At 41.6% G+C, this 19,949-nt stretch overlaps 1 protein-coding gene across 2 annotated transcripts in view; it reads right to left on the bottom strand.

Annotated features, from left to right (window-relative positions):
- Kif16b (kinesin family member 16B) overlaps positions 1 to 19,949 on the bottom strand; it is a 272,919-nt gene that overhangs the window by 51,860 nt on the left and 201,110 nt on the right. For both annotated transcript variants that reach the window (XM_029474203.1, XM_021150816.2), the window contains 2 exons: positions 19,355 to 19,477; positions 520 to 609 (listed from right to left, as the gene is read on the bottom strand). In XM_029474203.1, coding sequence (XP_029330063.1) covers positions 520 to 609; positions 19,355 to 19,477 — 213 coding nt within the window. The remainder of the gene's footprint in view (positions 1 to 519; positions 610 to 19,354; positions 19,478 to 19,949) is intronic.

Below are 19,949 nucleotides of genomic sequence, written 5' to 3' on the forward strand. Positions count from 1 at the left end.
TGGTGTCCTATGTTTGAACTCATCGACAGCACACAGAATCTGTTGACAAATCTCTCTCTCTCTCTCTCTCTCTCTCTCCCTCTCTCTCTCTCCCCCAGCCTTGGCTGCCCTGGAACTTACCATGTAACCAGGTTGGTCTAGAACTCAGAGAGTCACCTGCTCCTGCCTCCTAAGAACTGGGATTAAAGGCAGAGGTCGCCATGCCCGACTCATGTTTGTAAATCTTATTGTTTAAAACTTGTAAGTGGATTAAACCATCTCAAGTAAACCATACATTTATGCAAAGGCTGTGGTTCAGTTACTATTTACTATTTTCCAAATCCGTGTTCAGAAAATCTGTCAGTTTTGTACAAGAGAAATGTAAAGAGGACAGAATGAAGACAGTAATGTTGACAGGTGAAATAAGGTGGTGGGATCCAGTGTTGAGAAGCTGAGAGAAGGAGGTGCTGCTAATGCCATCAGCTCACTTTCTTTATAAAATGTGGGCTCTTAATTGGCAATAATGATTTCATAACTCACCTCTGCATATTTTAGCTTCAATGTTTTATGCATTTCTCGAAAACGACTGTAACGCCTGAATACAGTCCATGTCTCATCTAGGACAGAAATCTATTAGCAAAAAAAAAGCAAAAACAAGTCAGCATTAATTACAACAAAAAAGTAACTAACTTAACTAACATAATTTAAAAATCAAATTAATGATTAGCATGTAAAATCTCTCCAGATTGAAAACATTAATCTAGCTGCATAAATACAACTTATACATAGTAACTGTATCCTATTAAACATGCATCTTCTGCAGCCATTATGTCTTATTATGAGTGGTACCTATGTAAAGCTAGGACCAGAAGACTACCTCCTACCTCTTAACATACTGCAAGAATTGTACCTGCCACCAAGTCTGAAGACCAGAGTTCTATCATGAAGATCCATACAGTGGAAGAAGAGATCTGACTCATGAAAGTTGTCCTTTGATCACTACAAGTAAGTCAATGAACACATGTGCCCATCATTCTCATTCCTCTCTCTCTCTCTCTCTTTCTCAAACACACACACACACACTCACCCAAATAATTTATATACATATAAGTACATATACACATACATATATATTCTGGGTTTCTTATATACCATATATATATACCCTGAAAATATATTATTATTATAGATATATCATATAATATATATTATAAGAGAAAAAAGTATCCCTTAACTCTCCAACAGCTGGTAGAATTCCAGAGGATATTCTTTTGGGTACAGCAATATGTTCCATGTAAAATGTCTAGTTTGGGCACCAAAGGTCACCACAGTGGACAGAAAGGAAAGACAAGAAAAGGACAAAGAATTAAGGGAAACATTTCATTGTGTTTGTGACTACTATCTTAAATATGCAACAGTTGGCTTTCTATCTCTCCAGGGAGAGAACTTCTGCCGTCAACTTTTCCTAGTCTCCTGGGGTAAAAGCAAGCACCACAGTCCATCACTGCCACCAGCAGCTGGCATCCTCAGCAGCCTCCAGAGGCACAGCTGAGCATCACCATCAACCTTACTTCTCAGCTCTACTTGCCACTGTTCTGAGCTCCAGTGTGGAGAGCCGTGCCGCTAGCAATTGCTGTGGAGAGCCGTGCGTGCCACGAGCAATCGCCATTATAAGATGGCGCTGGCCTCCGCTGTGCCTAACTAGTAAACAAGCCTTGTACGCAGGTGCGAGAGTAAACTCACTCCTAGTCACTGCCCATTGTCGGGGCGTAGTAATGGGGTGATGGGCGAGCAACGAATCAGAAGCTGTCATGCCACATCAGGTGCTGAAACGTCATGCCCCATGAGGGCTATATAAGCGACTCCATTTTCTGGGGTTGGGGTCTTCCTGAGAACTAAGCAATAAAGCTTTGCCGCAGAAGATTCCGGTTGTCCTGAGTGTGTTTCTGCTGGCGGGAACAAAAGCTCGGGATACTCCAGACCACAAACCCAGCCTAAAGACAACCTTCTCTGGATGTTCCATGGGGATGTCCAATTCAACTTGATATTCTCCCATCTAAAGACACTGTACCACACTCAACACACCCAGGCAACTGGAAGTGGGGCAGTCATCCTCAGCTGTCCTTCTTGTAACATCTCCACATCTGAACAAGGCAGTGGGGCTTACCAGGACTTCACCCTGCCTAGAAAATGACCTAACTCTTTACCTGGCACCCACTGCCAGCAGAGGTGTGGGAAATCTCAAGCTGCACATTAGAGAAATGTGCAGGAAACCACAGGGTATCAATGGAAGAGAAGCCGCAGTGAAAGAATACCCAGGTAGGGGGATTCCAGAGGAAGTGTCTTGAATCCCAGCATTGCCTCAGTCACTCAAAATGAACTGTTTTGGTTTTTTTGTGTATGTGTGTGGGGGACGTTGTACAACAATAAAGATTTTTATTATCAGGCTTTTGAATTTGTTTTTCTGTTAACATTTTTTTTTCTTCTCACGAAGTTCTTTGAAAACAAGTATCTCATAAGAACAAGTGAGTTGTTAAGGAGGCGACAATGTAGGTGCTCTTCAGCTGTGGTGTGCCACACTGGTATACTCGGCACTCCAGCTGAGGAACGCTGCTCCCTGCAGCCAGGCTGGAAGGTCTTGCTCTTCAGATCCTTCCTCACTAGACCTTGTAGAGTCAGGGCTGAGGTCTAGGGGCAAGGTCAGCACAAGCAATAGGGCAGGGCAGGGCAGGGCAGGGCAGGGCAGGACAGGGCAGGGCAGGGCAGGGCAGGGCAGGGCAGGGCAGGGCAGGGCAATAATGACCTGGGTTGAACAGGAACTGGGCATCCAAGGGAGAACTAGACCAGAGAGGAGGCCTCTCACTTCTCACATGCTGGTGATGTGTGATGCCAGAAAAGGCAGAGCTACTGGCTCCATGATGTGTAAGTATGAAGATGTAGGAGGTCTGAGGTGAGGTGAGACATGACTGCTGGTATGAGAAAATCACCAAGGAAAGTTGTCGCTTTGTCTGTAACTCAGAGTCCAATGTGTCCTTTATTGGGAACATTTCCACCAGACCTCTCAGACTCACAATGGAGCACTTGCAAGATCTAGCAGCACTTCAGAATGTAGCAGGAGCACCTGTCAATTCAGCCTCCAGTACAGAACATCTGCCACCTCTGTTTTGACTGAAGGTGACTCCTCTTGCTGAACCACAGCTCTAACAGACCATGCAAGTATAAACCAACAGAACACCACACTAACACTCTTGATAGGGTCTGCTCATCTGCACCATGTGTCCTGAGCCTCACCTGTCCTAAGCAGCAAATGTCTCAGACCTCCATTTCAACTCTCTAGAACACTAGGATGCAATCCATTCTGTCTCGAGAGAAACACATTAATTCTCTTCTCTAATACACCAATGTATTTCCTGTGTCACATTATCCTCATAACCACCTAAACAGGCTACCACTATGCCATTTGCTAGCCCTCCACTGTGTCTTCCATTAAAACACACTTCTATTAAAAGGCTTACTTATGATTATGATATCAATTTATTTCTTCTTGTTTTTTCTTGAATCCACACTAAAATAGCATTCCACCAAGGTCACCAGTACCTCACATTGCTAAGTCCATGGGTTAATTCTTCATCATGCCCTCAGTTCATCTTGGGGAAGAGCTGGCTCACTCTTCCTGCTCACATTTTCACCTGGGTTCCAAGCTGCTCCTTTTTTATCTTTATACTTTGCTTTGCTGGGACTTCTCATATCCCTGATCTCTAAATACTAAATGCAGCAGGATCTCATCCTTGAACATGTTGTATTTTCTACCTGCACACTCTCCTTCAGTGATCTCATTGCTCTAATTTCCATGCCAGGACTCCCTGGAGGCTCTTCTACTCAACCTAGACTCATCTACCCACTTCTTACATGGACATCTAAAATGCACCTCAAGCTCACCAAGGTGCAGTGACTAAAACTCATCATACTCACCCCCTCATCCTCCCCCCATTTCAGTTAATGTCATTCTGCTCATTCAATCCCAACCGCGGTGTCCTCATTCATGTTCCTCTCTTATGCCTTACATGCAGCCCACCAGCAAACCCTCTACTGTAATTATTCAGAATGTGAATCTGGCTATACTTCACCAGGTCCATCATCCCTACCTAATTATTTTTGACAAATTTTAATGTTGGTCCCTTGACTTGCCTGTCTCTCTTCTTGTTCTTCATTCTTTTGTTAAAGGGGTCTTGTTAAACACTGTCAGGTGAGGCTATTTCTTTGCACAAATGTAACATGACCCACAGTATCCAACTCTAGTGAGGTACAAGCTGGAGTTCTTTCCCTGACCTGTTCTGTCTTCTCCTTGGGCTCATCTAAAACCTCTCCAGACTCCAGGCTCACCTGGAATATATCAGATGTGCCCCCTACATGTGTGGCCTCAGGGACCCAGAAGTTAGCAAAGAGTGTACACTGCAGGTGTAATCTCAGGGAACGTGTGCTTTGATCTCCTTTAGAAATGTTTGCACTGCAAACATCCACATGAGTAGTTACCTTGATTCCTTCTACATGTCTACTCTCAAGCCACACTGTTAGTGATGCCCTCCCATCATATCCCATCTAAAACTGCACACCCTCCTTGACCCTGCTTTTTCCTCCCTTTTTGTCTTGAATTTTGGAATCAGCAAAATCTGAGTACCAAAAAAATAAATAAATAAAAATGGCACACTGTTATCTTAGTTTGGCTTTTCTTCCTCACTAAAATGTGATTTCCAGGAAAGCCATTCTTTTACTCTCTGGTCGGAGCCCCTTAGAAGAGTATGTGCCACACAGGAGGCATCTTAAATACCAACTGGAATATCGAGCACCAAGATAGACTTGTCTTTAATACCCTCCAGCTCTTTAGTGACTTTAAAATGGAATATATGTTTTACAATTTTCTCCAGGAAGAAAAGGCCTTTAAAAAGATCAAATACGACTAGGATGAAGGAACCTGGGCGCTGAAGCTACGGTCCTCCGGCCTATACTCTCTTCCTCTGTGGCTTACACAGCTTAACACCTAGCCACTGTTTGACATCTCTGATGAGAGAAATGGCACACCACATCCACATCACAACTTTGGGTAAGACTCCTCCTTCTCATGGCAGCCCTGGTATGGTGCCTTGCTAAAGGATTCCAACTCCTTTAACTGCATACTATAAACTCTCTGAGAGGCACAGTGCCAATGGGCATTGGACGTTGAGATGGCAAGGGGAAGCTGTGAGACCATTCCTAAGGTTGCACCCCAATGTATTCAACTATACCCTCTTCATTTTCTTGGGATTAGTCCTTAGTACTTAGAATGGAGGCAGTGTGATTCTGTGGTGTGCATGTGAAAGGAAAGGGGTGGACAAGTGGTGAGGACTATGCTTATCTATGTCTTCATAGTCATACCGGGCTGAATGAGGTCATAAGTACCAGAGGGATCTGTCTAGGCACTTGTTACCCAGTGACTGGAGAATAATTCTCACAGCAGAAATGTTAAAGAGCTCAGATGCAGCAGTAGTAGAGTATGCCCAGCATGCACAATGCCCTAGTTTTGGTCCCTTACGCTGGACAGTAGCAAAAGGGGTAGTGGTGGAGGGAGGGGCTGAACAGTGAATATCATTATTGGCACATTCTGAGCAATGGATAATATTTTTACTCCATATCTTAGCATTTTAATAAGCTGACATACATGTGTCAATAATTTTTCTTCTCTATATTTAAGTTCACTATCTAAAGCAGCCTGAATTAACTGAAGTACAAGCCTCACTTAGAAACTTGTCAGAAGTCTTACCCATGTCTTTGCTCAGAACCCAGCGACTGGGCTTCAACACCACTCCCTGCCCAGGTTCCTGGTATAGGTACAATCATGCCCCAACTCCCTTCTAGCACCAACTCTCTCAGACAGGATTCAGAGCCTCTTCTAGCTAACCCTATGTTACATGTCTAACACCAGCTCCCAGGGATGAAAAATCTCTCCCCACAGAGAACTTGTAAACACAAAATATGGTATATTTACATTGACCTTCTGAATGGACTCATGGGGACCACACACACCTTTCCCTAACAGGAAGGGTCATCTGAGTTTCAAGTTGGGGTTTCCATGACAATTACTTCCTCCAAGGCATCCTTTCGGTCTTTCCTCCCCAGAGGAATAACTTAACTGCCCCTCTGGTTCTTTAACATTTAGTTCACATCATGGTCAAAGTGCACATTCCAGATACTAATTGCATAATTAATGTTACACTAATTTATGCAATTAATGTCATAATTCTATTTTACAAAGATTCAAGTCTTCCAAGGCAGCAAACCACCTCCTTTTGGAAGTTTGCAGTACGGCCGAGACTCACATTAAAAGAAACTTGTATACTGGGCATGCACAATTTATATGGAGTTATTTTGCTTTTGAAATCAGGAAAGAACTCAGGCCTTGCACAGCAGCTGGAAGGAAGAACAGCAACTGTTGAGCACCACCGTGGTTGCCCTGTTCTAGTGATTTGAGGTTATCTTACTAAAAGATTTCTCTGGATAATCACAATAGCAGGCCCTTTTATCTACACTGAGAATATGGTGCATTTTCTGTAGATTTCTAGCACAAGTTGATAGGGAGGTATAGAAAGACTTCAAAATTCTTTAGAAATTCCATGATATATATATGAACAGATGTTACAAACAAGGACAGGAAACGGTCTGTCTGATCAAGTTAAGCCTTGCTCCTCTAGCAACATGTAAACAAGGTGGACGCAATGACTATGTGGAATGACACTCATTAGCAACTGTCAGAAAGGAAGAAGGCCCATGTGACATTGTGTGGCATCTCTGCAGAAACACAGTCAAAGCCCTTCTATGCTCATGACTGGAGGCTTTCTCAGTTAAGTTTAGGGGAAAAAATGCAGAAATGCAAAATACAAATTGAAGGACCAATTTGTTCTGAATTAAAACTGGGCCTAGGACAGAATTTTGAGCATGAGGGGAAGGAACAGCAGATCAGCAAAACAGATAAGTCAGACTTAAGAAAGTCAGTTATTTCCTTTAGCACTCAGAAGGCGAGACATCATGACTACACACTTTGAAGGAGCAAATTCATTACTTCTCTCTTGCTGAATGGTTCTGCTGATACGAATCCATCTTTCCTGGGCCATAAGATGATTAAGTGCAGCTTAAACACCATAAACATGTCCACAAGGCGGACTGCACTTGCATATCAACAATTCTCAACTGAGTGCTTCCCACAAACTTAGCTTATATACATATTTTGCAGGGTTAAAGACTGTCTATTTAAAGATGTCATCAGTAACATTCGCTGGAGTACAGCCATGTGTGTGAGGAGCAGCTAAACAGTTTGTCATCCAAAGACTTTAACTAGCCCCAGTTAAGTGGTCATTTGAAGGAATCCCTAATACTCATATTAAACAAAACTCTTAGACATGCTGTGCAGACTTAGATACATTCCCAATGTGTGGGCATGTACAGTAGGGAACACTAATGTATGGGGCTTCTCAAACCACAGAACACGAGGCTCTAACACTTTCTAAGCTTCTGGTCAAGATGGCCCATGCAGTATGGGAAGAAGTCTCTGGAACCTGATTTATATTTAATTTTTTATATCATCCTTTTTATATTACTACTTCTATTGATATGATATAGTACATAATAAGGATTCTTAATGAATAGTATGCTTTATGAATAAATAAAAGTAGTCATTTTGGTTATCCTGTTCAGTAATTCCTCCCTCTGTTAGGTACTTGTAATTACAAGTATTTATATGTATTGAGGATGGAGTTCCATGATAGATCATTTACATAGCATGTGCAGAGTCCTGGGTTACATTCCCAGAACAATAAACAAATAAGCAACAAACAAACAAACAAACAAAGAAGTACTAGGTGCTATTAACTATTTTATGCTGAAGGCAGAAAATAATAAATCCATGAAGGTCTCACTAACCCCAAGATAACAGAATCTAATTCACTAATTAAACTCAATGTCTTATGTAAAATATGAAATATATTCTGAAAGTATGGATCTGTACAAAAATATATATGAATATGTATGTATGTGTGTGTGTGTATATATATATATATATATATATATATATATATATATATATATATGCATTAGGTTTAATTAAAATCTCTTCAGACAACTGCTGCATAAAGAACTGGCTAAGAGTGTTAACTGAAGCCTACAACCCTATTAAGTACAGACATATCCTGTATTGAACACAATTGCTATTCCATTCTTCTCCATTCATATCTTCTTTATTCATCAACATCACAAAATCACCAAAAATCCCCAATGTGTACTGATTTCCAGTGGGCACAAATGGCCCAAAGACGCTGACTCTGCTGGTCATCTCTACTGTCGCCCTTGCTGGTCCCTTTCTACAGGATCACTTCACTCACCTTGGAGGACAGAGCTGGACTTGGGTCAGTTTGCCTGAGCCCACAGACTAGCACCTACAAATTTCTGGCTCCCTCAGCCTTAGTGGTACCTATCATAATCATTTCCCATATTACAAAGCCCATGCTATTTCCTTTCTCTGTTTGTGGCTAGAATGAAATACAGGCTATTTCAGCTTGGCACCATGACTCCACTTTGCAAATCCTTTCAAATTATATTTCCTGTGATGAGCATCTAAAATATTCTGGCATTGCAGTCCCCATAATCACTTTTCTATGATGACCTAGAATGACTGAAGTCATTCAAGAACAATTCCCACAGCATCATCCTTCCACTGTCTCTTAAAATGACACTGCTGATACTCAGTCCTGAGCCTTCAAAACTCTGCCTTCTGTATTGCCCATTCGTTCTCTTGCGTCCCTCTGGAAGGGAACCTCAAGCTTTACAGTATTCCTACTGCCTAGAATATCTCTCTCAAAGGAATAGCAATGCCAGTCCACCCTGACATCTTCCTGACTACCTTCCAGGAGCCTTGCATTTCTGTTGTTCAATTTCTATACCTATCTCTTTCCCACACTTAGCTGCTGCTGTGAGGGTCCTTTTCATCTTTTCTGAACATCCATTTCTTAATGTATCCAGGCAGGGTGTGCATGTCTATGTATATTACAGAAACCACAGAGATATTTGTTAAACAGTAAGCGAATAATGGGTATAATTGTTTCTGTGGTTAATACACAGAGATTCTTTCCAATAAATTACGTTTTGACTCTATTTCCTAGTTCCTTCTCTTTCTGAAGACAGTAGAATGACCTGCATCTTTGTCCTCTTCCGGCTTATCAACAAATCAACTGTGTAGAGTTTTTGGTAAGTAGGGGCATTGGAGGAGATAAGGAAGAGGGCAAAGAATTATAAAGTAAAGCAAGAAAATGTCATTTATCATATTTTGCCTAGAGAGAACACTGTACTGATTTTGAAAGGACACATGAATAAGTGACTTGGGGATTAGGATAAGAGCAGGTGAGTATAAAGCTTTAAAATGACACAGAAGAATCCAAAGGTAATCTTAAATGGCCTTTGAAGGGTGAATTTAGTTGATTTAGAGTCCTTGCCCCCGAGTATCAGCTTGGAGATAAAAGCTATGCCAGTGGGCAGTGGCTGCTTTCCTTCACTTGGTGAAGGGCAGCAGTTATAGCTGGAAGGGAAACCTAGGACTCAGGACAGGCTGGGCTATGCTGAGAACACACTGTCTGGTAGAGTGTTAAAGCCATTTCCTTGGCATACAGTGCAGCACTTCTCTGGCTTGCTCATGAACACTCAGGGATGTTCACTTATTTCTCTTCCTAGTGAGCCTAAAGAAGAGACCATCTCTGCACCCTGGCAGCTGTACAGGGAGAGAGATCTTGTCAGTGGGCATGCAGAAGCTCTAGAGGAAGAAACAAGTTGTCATGTATCTAGTTTCAGACTGCATAAGGAACTGAGCAGGCATAGCTCCCCACAGCCACAGGTCCTAGGAGCTGGCAGTCGAGACAACTGCTAAAGTCCCATCTCAGGACACCTGAATGGAGAGGCCGGACCTCAGCAAAAGGGGTCTGATCCCAAGACAGTGGACTCCAAGGCAATGTGCAAGCAAAAAGTAGTCTGAATGTAATCCTAGTGTTGACAACATGGGTGGGAAGTACATGGAGCTTGGATAATAGAGATTCATGAAGCAGAGTCCCAGGCAACCTTTCAATCTTTCTGTTTTTCTCATTCTCCAGGAAAAGGCAAGAAGCCCTTCTCCAAAGATGTACTATGAACAGTACAGGAGGGTCTCAGAGCCTCGAGTTAGGTTTGAATCTGTGGTACCAGGAAAATGATTCAAGGGCTGTGTGATGAATTGCCACCTATATTCTAGACAGCTATGAAGTGGTCCTAAAGCAAATGGCACTTTTTAGCTGGCCCAAACCCAGCCTTCTTGAATAACCAGGAATAATTGTTTCATGGTTTAATTTCAACATTTTCAAAATAGGAGCCAATACTGCTTATTTCTGCATACTTGCCTTATCTGGCAGACTGAAGGTAAATTTGATAGAACATATGAAGGCCCTGGAATTCAAACCCATGGTCATTCCCAACAAAGGCTCTGGTAGCACTCAACAAGTGCAGATGACAAATGGGGGCGGATTTACTCTACTCTCAAACTACAGCAAAAGTCAAAAGTGATGGCCCTGGTATTATTTCCTTTAAACTAATCAGATATTAGGAGGCAAAGTGAGGAATATAAGCTATCAGCCATCACTACATACTGGAAATTGAAAGGCTATGGATGAGCACAGATGTAGCCCTGACTTCAGCCTAATGACGTAACTAGTTTCAGAACTGAATTCTTTCAGGCCTCAACTTTTCATCTGTAAAATGGACTTTTGAGGCACCGATGAATGAAGGTGAATAAGGTGATGTTAGGAGCACAATGCTCAGGCCTCAGGCCTGACTGCCCCTCCCTCAGTCCTAAATGAGATGGGGATGCCTTCATCAAACACCTCCACTCAAGGCTCGGGGATCTTCACAGACAAGGCAGGAAGACTGAATGAGCCAGAGGTGATGGCACCTACAAGGAAAGAGTAGTAAAACGTGCAGCAGGACCAATGGGCATAGGACTCACCGTGGCAGAATGCACAGCATCTGCACAGATTCAAGTTAGTGGAGTGCCAGAACTCACTGAGTGGGGGACATGAACATGGGCTCCTGTCCTGACCAAGAAGTTCTTGGCATCGGTGCTTGCTGGTAAAGGGAAAATCTGCTGTCCTCAATGGAGCGCCATGAGCATATCAGTTGTACTGCAGGGCAGGCCTCATGCCCAGGAGCAGTTTTTATGTGGACTTCTTTACGCTTTGACTCTTTCCCCTCTTACTAGTCTTTTTTTTTTTTTTTTTAATAGTTTGTTTTGAAAGAAAGAAAGAACACACAACGTTGTATGTGTAAGGAAGCAGGCGAGCTTAGGAAGAGTTGAGGAAGTGGGAAAGTCAAGATCAAAGGAATTGTGTGAAACAATTTTAATAAACAAAAGAAATATCTACCTCTTAAGAAACACCTTCTCTGATTTACTATTTGAAAGAGGAGGGTTTCCACGAGGAGGAGTGGGGAGGAGGCATGGGATGTGGAACAGTTGGAGGGAGGGGGGCAATAAAATCTGGAGTGTAAATAAATAAATAAAAATTGAATCATTTAACAAATAATATAGGAAGAGAAAAAAATCCTTAAAGCCGGAAAATTAAGAGACGTGGAAATTATGTTCTTAAAACAAACCGTCGGTGAGAGTGAAAATCAGGAGGGGTCCTGGGGTCGTGGAGGATGTGGCCATGTCTCTCCTGTCTCACACACAGTCTCATTTCTCTCCAGCCACCTCTGCATATTTACTCTGTGTGAACAAACACAGGGATCCGAGCCAGGCAACATGAAAGAGGGCTGGTTTGTAATGAAACCTGCCTGGAAAGGGTAAAACATTGCTTTGTTGGTTTGCTTGTTTGTCTGGTTTTTGTTTGTCTGTTTCCCTGATTTTTCCTCTTACTTGTTCCTTTGTTTATTTTCAGTGTAAGAAAAAAATTCTTCAAAAGGCAAGACAGTAATTAAGAAAACAGAATCAAGGGGTGAATGTGATCTTCAGGATCTGATATAATTTCCTTTGCTGCTATTTATGCAGTGAACCACATTGGATCTTGGCTCCGGATAGCCAGGGCATTGCAGCATTACATTTGTCTCAGTTCTGTTAGTCTACACAGAGAGAGATAATCTATCACATAACTAATAAACACAGGCCTAGATGCCAACACACCACTCTTTCTGAACATTTATATTCTATCAAGTTGGGAGCAAGTACTTCTAAAAGATGTATGTGTGTGTGGTTTTTCTAATAGACTGGAATAGCTCTCATTTTTGTTCTGCCAAATAGAGAGATTTCTTTTCCCATGTAATTACCACAACCTCTAAACTGGGCATTTCTTCAGAATTCCTGTCAGGTCTTCCTATCACCAAATCCTCAAGACTTGTTGGAGTTGTGACAAAAACCATACTTTGAAAAGCATGCAAGACTTGGGCATGCACATACTCATACACACATAACAGTAAATTCTGTAAGGAGGCAAGGACTTAGAAATGACTTTTATGTCTAAGACAATACTAAGGATGTTCACAACTTCTAAAAAGTACAGGAATTATTGATATTTAGAAGGTACGTTACCACAAGAAAGGGAATCAGTACAGTTTACTGGATTTAGGTACCATGAGGAGTGTGGGACCTGAGCCTGCTTACCAGCTGTGTGGCCTTAAGCAAGTTGATCATGATTTCTTCCTTTATGTAATACAACAAATGCCCTCATTTTGGAACATTCTCTGTATTTGTAGAAATGTCTGGCAGAATGTTTGGGGTATAGAAATTTTTGGGATAGATGATAGCTTTCTTTTTTTTTCTTGAGGGGGCTATAAACTCAGTGACATAAAAAGACACAAGTTGGGGGAGGCCCAGTGTGTAAATGAACATGGAGTTAACCTTATTAACTAAGAACTTTTGGCCACTATGATGGGTGATGCTCACCAGAAGGGTTAATTCCAGTGATGGAACAAGAGAAGCTCAGGAGATGCGTGAGGATCTCATACTTCAGAAGTGGGACTCAGGCATTGTAAACCACTTGACAAGAGCTGTACTGCCAAGAATGGTCTGCACAGCAGTGCTGGGCAACTCTCTAGAAGTCATGCTTTCACTTGCCCATTGCTCCTATTGCTGATTCTCATCTTCTCCCAAGCCACCAATCAGGAGACAGAAGAGAGTGAAGCAGGACTTTAAAGGCATCAAAAGAAGTCTGCTTCTATGATAATTTTGTAAACAAAGAATCAGCTGACTGGAAAGGTCTAGACAGTTGTTTTTTTTTTTTTTTTAAATGTGCAGTTGTGGTGTACAAGCAGAAAGAGTGAGTCAAAGAGATGATGCACTACATCATCTCTGTGAGAATGGGCAGGACCTGTGTACTGCTGAACAGTGAGAGGATGCCCAAGATGTCAGTAAGCTCCTCAAAGGAGATGAGAAGAAGAGCTTCTAGCAGCAGAAGGCTGAAGACTACCCAGGTCCTGGAATCATGGAGAGGCATGGGCAGTAAGCCTAGAAATGCATTTCTACATGAACAAGAGCCGAGATAAAATGAAGCCAAGCTAACTTGTAGGTGCTGCAGACTGCCCAGCACCAAGGCACCTCTGTGTCCATGCACTAGAAGGAAGAACTGCTAACGTGTGAGATACTGCATCCTTGGACACAAGAGCCTCCATTCCTACACACTCTCCCCAAATGACTAAGAGAAAGACAGCTGCAATGTGAGGACTATCAGAGAGACCTGGTGCGTGCAAATGGAGCTCGAGATACCCGTGGGGTGCTTTCACTGGAGATTCTTTTTTGAGTGAGCATGTTTTTTATTTGTTTGTTTGTTTGTTTAAAGAGGGATCTATTTTTATTTATTTATTATTTTTTTAAATTAGGTGTTTTCTTCATTTACATTTCCAATGACATCCCAAAAGGCCCCCCATACCCTCCCCCCACCACTCCCTTACCCACGGCCATCAGTGGAAAGAGAGGCCCATTGGTCTTGCAAACCTTATATGCCTCGGTTACAGGGGAACGTCAGGGTCACTGAAGATTCTAACTTGAAAATACAACAGCACAAAATGTTTTGGTTTGGTTTGGTTTGGTTTTCCACCTCTGTGGTTCTGGGCTTCACTCTGCCGAGTTATCCCTATTAGCTGACTATTATTGGCTAGTACCATCTGAGGTCTGGAGAATCAGGTCTGTCTAAGACCAACAAGGTCTAGACAGCTCCTCTCTCCAGGAGCCCAGAAATAGAAGGGATAATTAGATAATTAGATTAGGGAAAGGCCAACCACGACGGGACATGGAAGCAGAGAGGACGGGTTGAGGAAGGAGAGTAGGAAGAATGGACAATTCAGCACAGGGCCATTCCAGAAAGAAGTGAGATGCTACCTTAAAGGATTAGCTTTTTACAGGAACAGAAACCCAGCAGTGATAAAACCTACACCAGCACTGGCTCATTTCTTTGTCCTACTGTGTTGACGTGTACATTAAAATACAAGGACTTTAAAATATCATTATTTCTATGACAAATGAGTATAACATCTTCTGTTAGCCTTAACCACAGATTTCCCTGGCTGGTGTTTTGTATCATGCTGAAATGTAATTTTAAAATTAAATTTCACTAACTCTGATCCTACCTAACTGGAAATGCAAGCATGATTCAAGGTAACTGATTTTCTCTATCAATCACTGAAAAGCTTTGAAAGAGCTTTGGGATGACAGCGATAGGCTAGGGAGTGGCATTCCTAAAGCAGCTATGATTTAGAGTAAGTAGGGATCTTACTGTTCCTTCTGATCAGTGAGTGATGCTCAACTCAGTCTGGCCAAACTTCAGCCTCCTGCCTCTCTGTAACACCTGCCAGCCAGAGAGTGTCTTTATTTACCTGAGGGTATAGGGGACTTTCAGGAAAGCATTTGAAATGTAAATGAAGAAAATACTTAATAAAAAATTAGAAAAAAAAAAAAAAGATCCAGTCTCAGGAGGCTGCATGTTGCCTTGGAAGGGCAACTCCAATGAAACAGACCTAACACACTGACTCAGAGTTCCTAGGCAGGTACCCTCCATAATTAGTAAGTAATGTGTGTGGGGTACACCATGGAGAGGACAACGTCATTCATTCTCAGGAATGAACAGGAAGGCAAGCATCAATAAGAGAAGAAGGAATACACAAACCAACAATGTTCACACTGAGATGCTTCCCAAAGCATGTCCTGTCAAAGCAGCCAGATATAGAAGGCTCATGGAGCCCCTCCTGCAGCTTGTACATGTATGCGAAGCCTTCACAAAGTGGTCTGAAGAAGTTAAATGAGCCCCAAACCCAAAAGTAGCTAGTTACTGAATCTCGGACCTTTCCCCCAAATAAGTGGGGTTTGGTCCTCCCAAATAAAGGAGGAATAAAATAGCTCTGTTGAATTAAATCAATCCTAGTTTAATGAAAAGCTCTATTCTCATTTTAAAAACCAATGCTGGAAACTGCCTTGAGACACACAGGAACTGAGATGAGGAGCACCTGGGCACCCCTAACCTTCACTGTACCCCAGTATACCCTTCACTACATCACTACAGGACTTTAAAAGACTATCAAATTCTACCCAACAAAGGGTGGGATGAGACTGACTAGAGGTCGAAGAGAAGAGGAAGGCAAAGAGGAGGATGCTCAGAGCCATACCATGCATGGCTCAAGCACCCACACACCTAAGCTCAGATGCTGTCCTCACCAGATGCACAGGATGTGGACAGGACACAGGGACTCTCTTTTACAATTCATCTTCTCAGGCATTCAGGCTGGCACTTGTAGTGGATAGGTCTTGGGTATTAGCACATCTTTGAAGTCCCTAAGTGAAATAGCCAGTGACCAGCAGCAAGACATAGCCCACAGCAGAAGGATTAAGCCCCTGAGAGCTTGCCATGCACACACAGCCCCAGGGGCCTTAAGTACCATTGCAAAATAGAGGAGGAAATGAAAACAAACTTTGAAAAAGAATCAGTCATGGTTGTTCTAAAATGAAAACCAAAATATTATAAAATATCTATGCATACAAACACCAATTTTTCTTATAAAAGCCTAAAACTAAAAAGAATTGTCCTTTATCAAAATCAAATCAATAATCTTTGACTTATTAAAGCTACTTGGCTCACCAAAATAATTTATAGTAGCACAATATCATCAGATATGACATTATACTAGATAATATGCATATGCATGACATATTCAAATAACTTATCAAAGTTGGGAATTTTGAAAAACTTCTAAATAGTAACAAAACCTTCAATGTACAGTTTTATAAAGAAAAACTCAAAATATGTTTTCAAAACTTTGAATGCTAGTTCCATTATTTTTCTCTCATAGGCACCCACAGAATTATTAAGAGGCTTCCAATAAAGGACATCTCCAAAACAGCTGTGATTATGGTCAAATAGTGGTGACTGATGGATGTATTTTCTGTACATTTTCTTCATCTATTAGGATGCTGCAGGGAACACCCAATCACAAAGAAAACATTCAAAACCCCAAGCCTCATAAAGACATAGTTGCACATGCAGAGTCACTGAAGGCTCCTAAAGCAGAATCCCGTGTATTCCCTAAGCCTGCCTGTTTTCATTTAATTTTAGTAGCAAGTACACATAGCACTTAGGAAGCATCAGACATGGAAGGAGGCTATAAATTATAAATGCAAGGTCATCTACTCCTAACAATCCAGTCAGATGGCTTTTATTGTCCACATTATACAGATAATGGAGCCTGAGGTTACAAAATCCCAGATTACGTGGACCAGCTAGGACAGTGACACATCAGGGTTACCCTGGTACTGGTGTTCTTGCCTGCAGCTTCCTTTATTTGGAGAGGGGCAGCAGAATCACAGACTTTCTAGTACTAGGTCCTTTGCAACAGTGTCCTCACCAGAGTGTGGGTGAGAGAGTCAGGAGACCTTTCTAACAAAGAATCCTCCAAGCAGGCCAACATGCACAGTAATGGTGTGCCTACTTCAAGTACCTAATTCAAGTACCTAATTCACGTACTTCAAAGCACAACTAGTGCAAGGTGTAAGCTCTGGCCTTGGTATGCAACAGGAAGGAAGAGAGGAAGGAAGGAAGGAAGGAAGGAAGAAAGGAAGGAGGGAGGGAGGGAGGGAGAGAGGGAGGGAGGAAGAAGGGAGAAGAGAGAAGGAGAGAGAAAGAAAAGAAAAGAAAAGAAAAGAAAAGAAAAGAAAAGAAAAGAAAGAAGGAAGGAAGGAAGGAAGGAAGAAAGAAAGAAAGAAAGAAAGAAAGAAAGAAAGAAAGAAAGAAAGAAAGAAAGAAAGAAAGAAAGGGGTGAGGGAGGGAGGAGAGAGAAGGAAAGAGAAAGAGAAAGAGAAAGAGAAGAAAAGAAAAGAAAAGAAAAGAAAAGAAAAGAAAAGAAAAAAAGAAAGGAGGAGGGAAGGAAGAAGGGGGGAGAGAGGGAGGAGAAAAAAAAAAGAAAAAAACCAGACCTCCTGGGATTTGAAGTTCATGTATTGAAATGAAGTACAGACCCTGAGAATCCCCGAGTGGTCCTCTGCTTTTGATCTCTCTAACTTTATCTAGCAGGAGCATCCTCACAGCTTTGATCACAGCTGAAAATTAACTGGGCTACTGTCTACTGATAACTTTTATCTAAATTAACCCACTTACTTAAAAAGCAGTCTTCTTTATTAAAGTTGTATACGTTGAGCCAATAAATAGCTAAACTCCATTAATGTGCTCATCATTAAAGTGTGGACATAGGCCAACTAAAAGCACTGTGTGTTTTCACTTTTGTAAAGTGTAGACTCGGTGGATTCTAATTCTGGGCCAGGAAAAGCCACAAAAGAATCCAAAATATGGAAATACAAAGAATCTTATAGTTATTTTTATATTTGTATATGACATTATGCATGTTAACAAAAGAGAACATTATATAGTCTCACAAACATATACAATATGGAATGGTAGAAGAAATGAAGAGGACTGGAGCAGGAATTGGGTGTTATTGGTTCAGGGTAGTGAGAAGCAATAGCACAAAGACATAAATTAGCACTGTAGAACAACTCTACAAAAGCTCAAAATCACTGCCCTGCCTGCACAATACTTTCCCACCTAAGCCTCACACATATAAATCATGCCCACTTTTATTTTTTGTAAAGAAAAACTCAGTATGCAAAAATAAACATCTAAAATCAGAGGACATGATTCTCTGTGTGCCTGAAAGGAGCCTCCCTGAGGTGCCTCAGGGGATCGGCAGGGGGCAAGGCTCCTCTATCCCCTCTTGCCCACTGCTTCCTCCCTCAGGAGTTCTAGGTTTGTAGGCTTTGCAGGAGCTCCTCCTCATCAGACTTTCTCTGGATTGACATGCTTCTCTTAGATCGTGACCTTTGGAGATCAGTCAATGCTGGTTTCCCTCATTTTGCCAAGGACCCAAAACTGAGTAGGTTATTAAGCAAACTGCAACAGAATCAAAGTCTATGGATCTCAGGGTCCAAATTCCCAGGTCAGGGTTTGTCTGAACCAAACTGCTTGCAAGGCCACCCGTATGCATCCACAGGCCAATACTGCAGGGGACTTTATTATATTAATATCATTGTCCATCCTTGAATAAAGAAATGTGATTAATCATTAATTCACTGAGGAGAAGAGAATAGCAGCCAGAAACATTTAACTAAGTGTATGAGTCATTGGAAATAAATTTAAAAATAAGATGAAGTCATTATTTTGGGAAGCTCATTTCTTCCTTAAAAGTCATATAAATAAAATAATACCTGAAACAGATTAAGAAAGCATCTAATTAATAGCTTATACACATGTACACACAAACACACACACACACACTACAGCAGTAGTATCAACAGTGACAGTTATGATAATTTATTATTTATTACATGCTAGCCACCTAAGACTTTACACAAAATAAAATTCTTACAAATAGATATTATTACTGTTCTTATAGATGAGAAAAATTGGGCCTAAGCCCACAGGTGGGTTTATCAACTCATCTGTTTGTTCCGGTGTTTGTGCAAGTGTGTGCGTACAAGTGCATGTGTGTGTGCTCATACAATGAGTGAAGGTTGATTTTCTGGAGCTGAAATCAGGAAAGTGCTAGGACCCTGGCTGGGATGATGTCTTCTGCCCCACCAGCAGGGTGATTGATGCCTTTCTGCCTCCTGACACGAGCCCATCTTTGTAGGTGCCCTCCCCTATCATGTGCTACAGTCTAAAGATTCACATACTAGATCAAAGGAGTAAATGTCTTACACAATAACATTCATAAGTAATTTCATATTCTTTTCCAAAAACAGCAAGAAAGCACCACCACACAGTCTTCAACTTCTGTTCTTCTAGAAGGATGACGAAGGAACACTTACCTTAACTTCAAACTCGAAGTGTTCATCCTTCCCTTGACCACACAGGACATAGCGAGGAATACTAATCTTAATGGGATCCTTCAGGTCGTCTGGATTTGTTCCCAAAGAGCGAGAATACATCCGCTATCAAAGGCACATCGGACAAGGAGAACAAAGAGAATGTAACATCACTGTGCTGTGGCGAGAACCTTGCTTGCGAGAAGAGACAATATGCGTCTCAAGTAGAGAAAAGAGCACCAAACCAGTAGAGTTTATTTAGAAATATGATGGTTTGCTTTGAAAAAGACATGTTAAGCCTCCCTCATAACAAAAGACCATGTCTGTGGGCAGACCAGTCCAGAAGTTAGGGCAAAAGCACTGCAAAGGGCTGTTTAGCTTTGAAGTTCCTTCAAATGTATAAGACCATGTGAAAACTGTGATAGGTTCCACTTTTTGCAGTTTTTATCAACTAAGCATATTTCTTCCTTTCCATATCTGACTGCTGTTCAAAGAGTTGTAAAAACTGGAAATTTTGTTTAAATTCAATTCATCATTAGCATTTAGTCATTTTATAATGAAGTTACTATAGTGTGGAAATTTTTATAAACCACAATTA

The sequence above is a fragment of the Mus caroli genome, chromosome 2 (assembly GCF_900094665.2).
Source record: "Mus caroli chromosome 2, CAROLI_EIJ_v1.1, whole genome shotgun sequence".
Classification (NCBI taxonomy): Eukaryota; Metazoa; Chordata; class Mammalia; order Rodentia; family Muridae; genus Mus; species Mus caroli.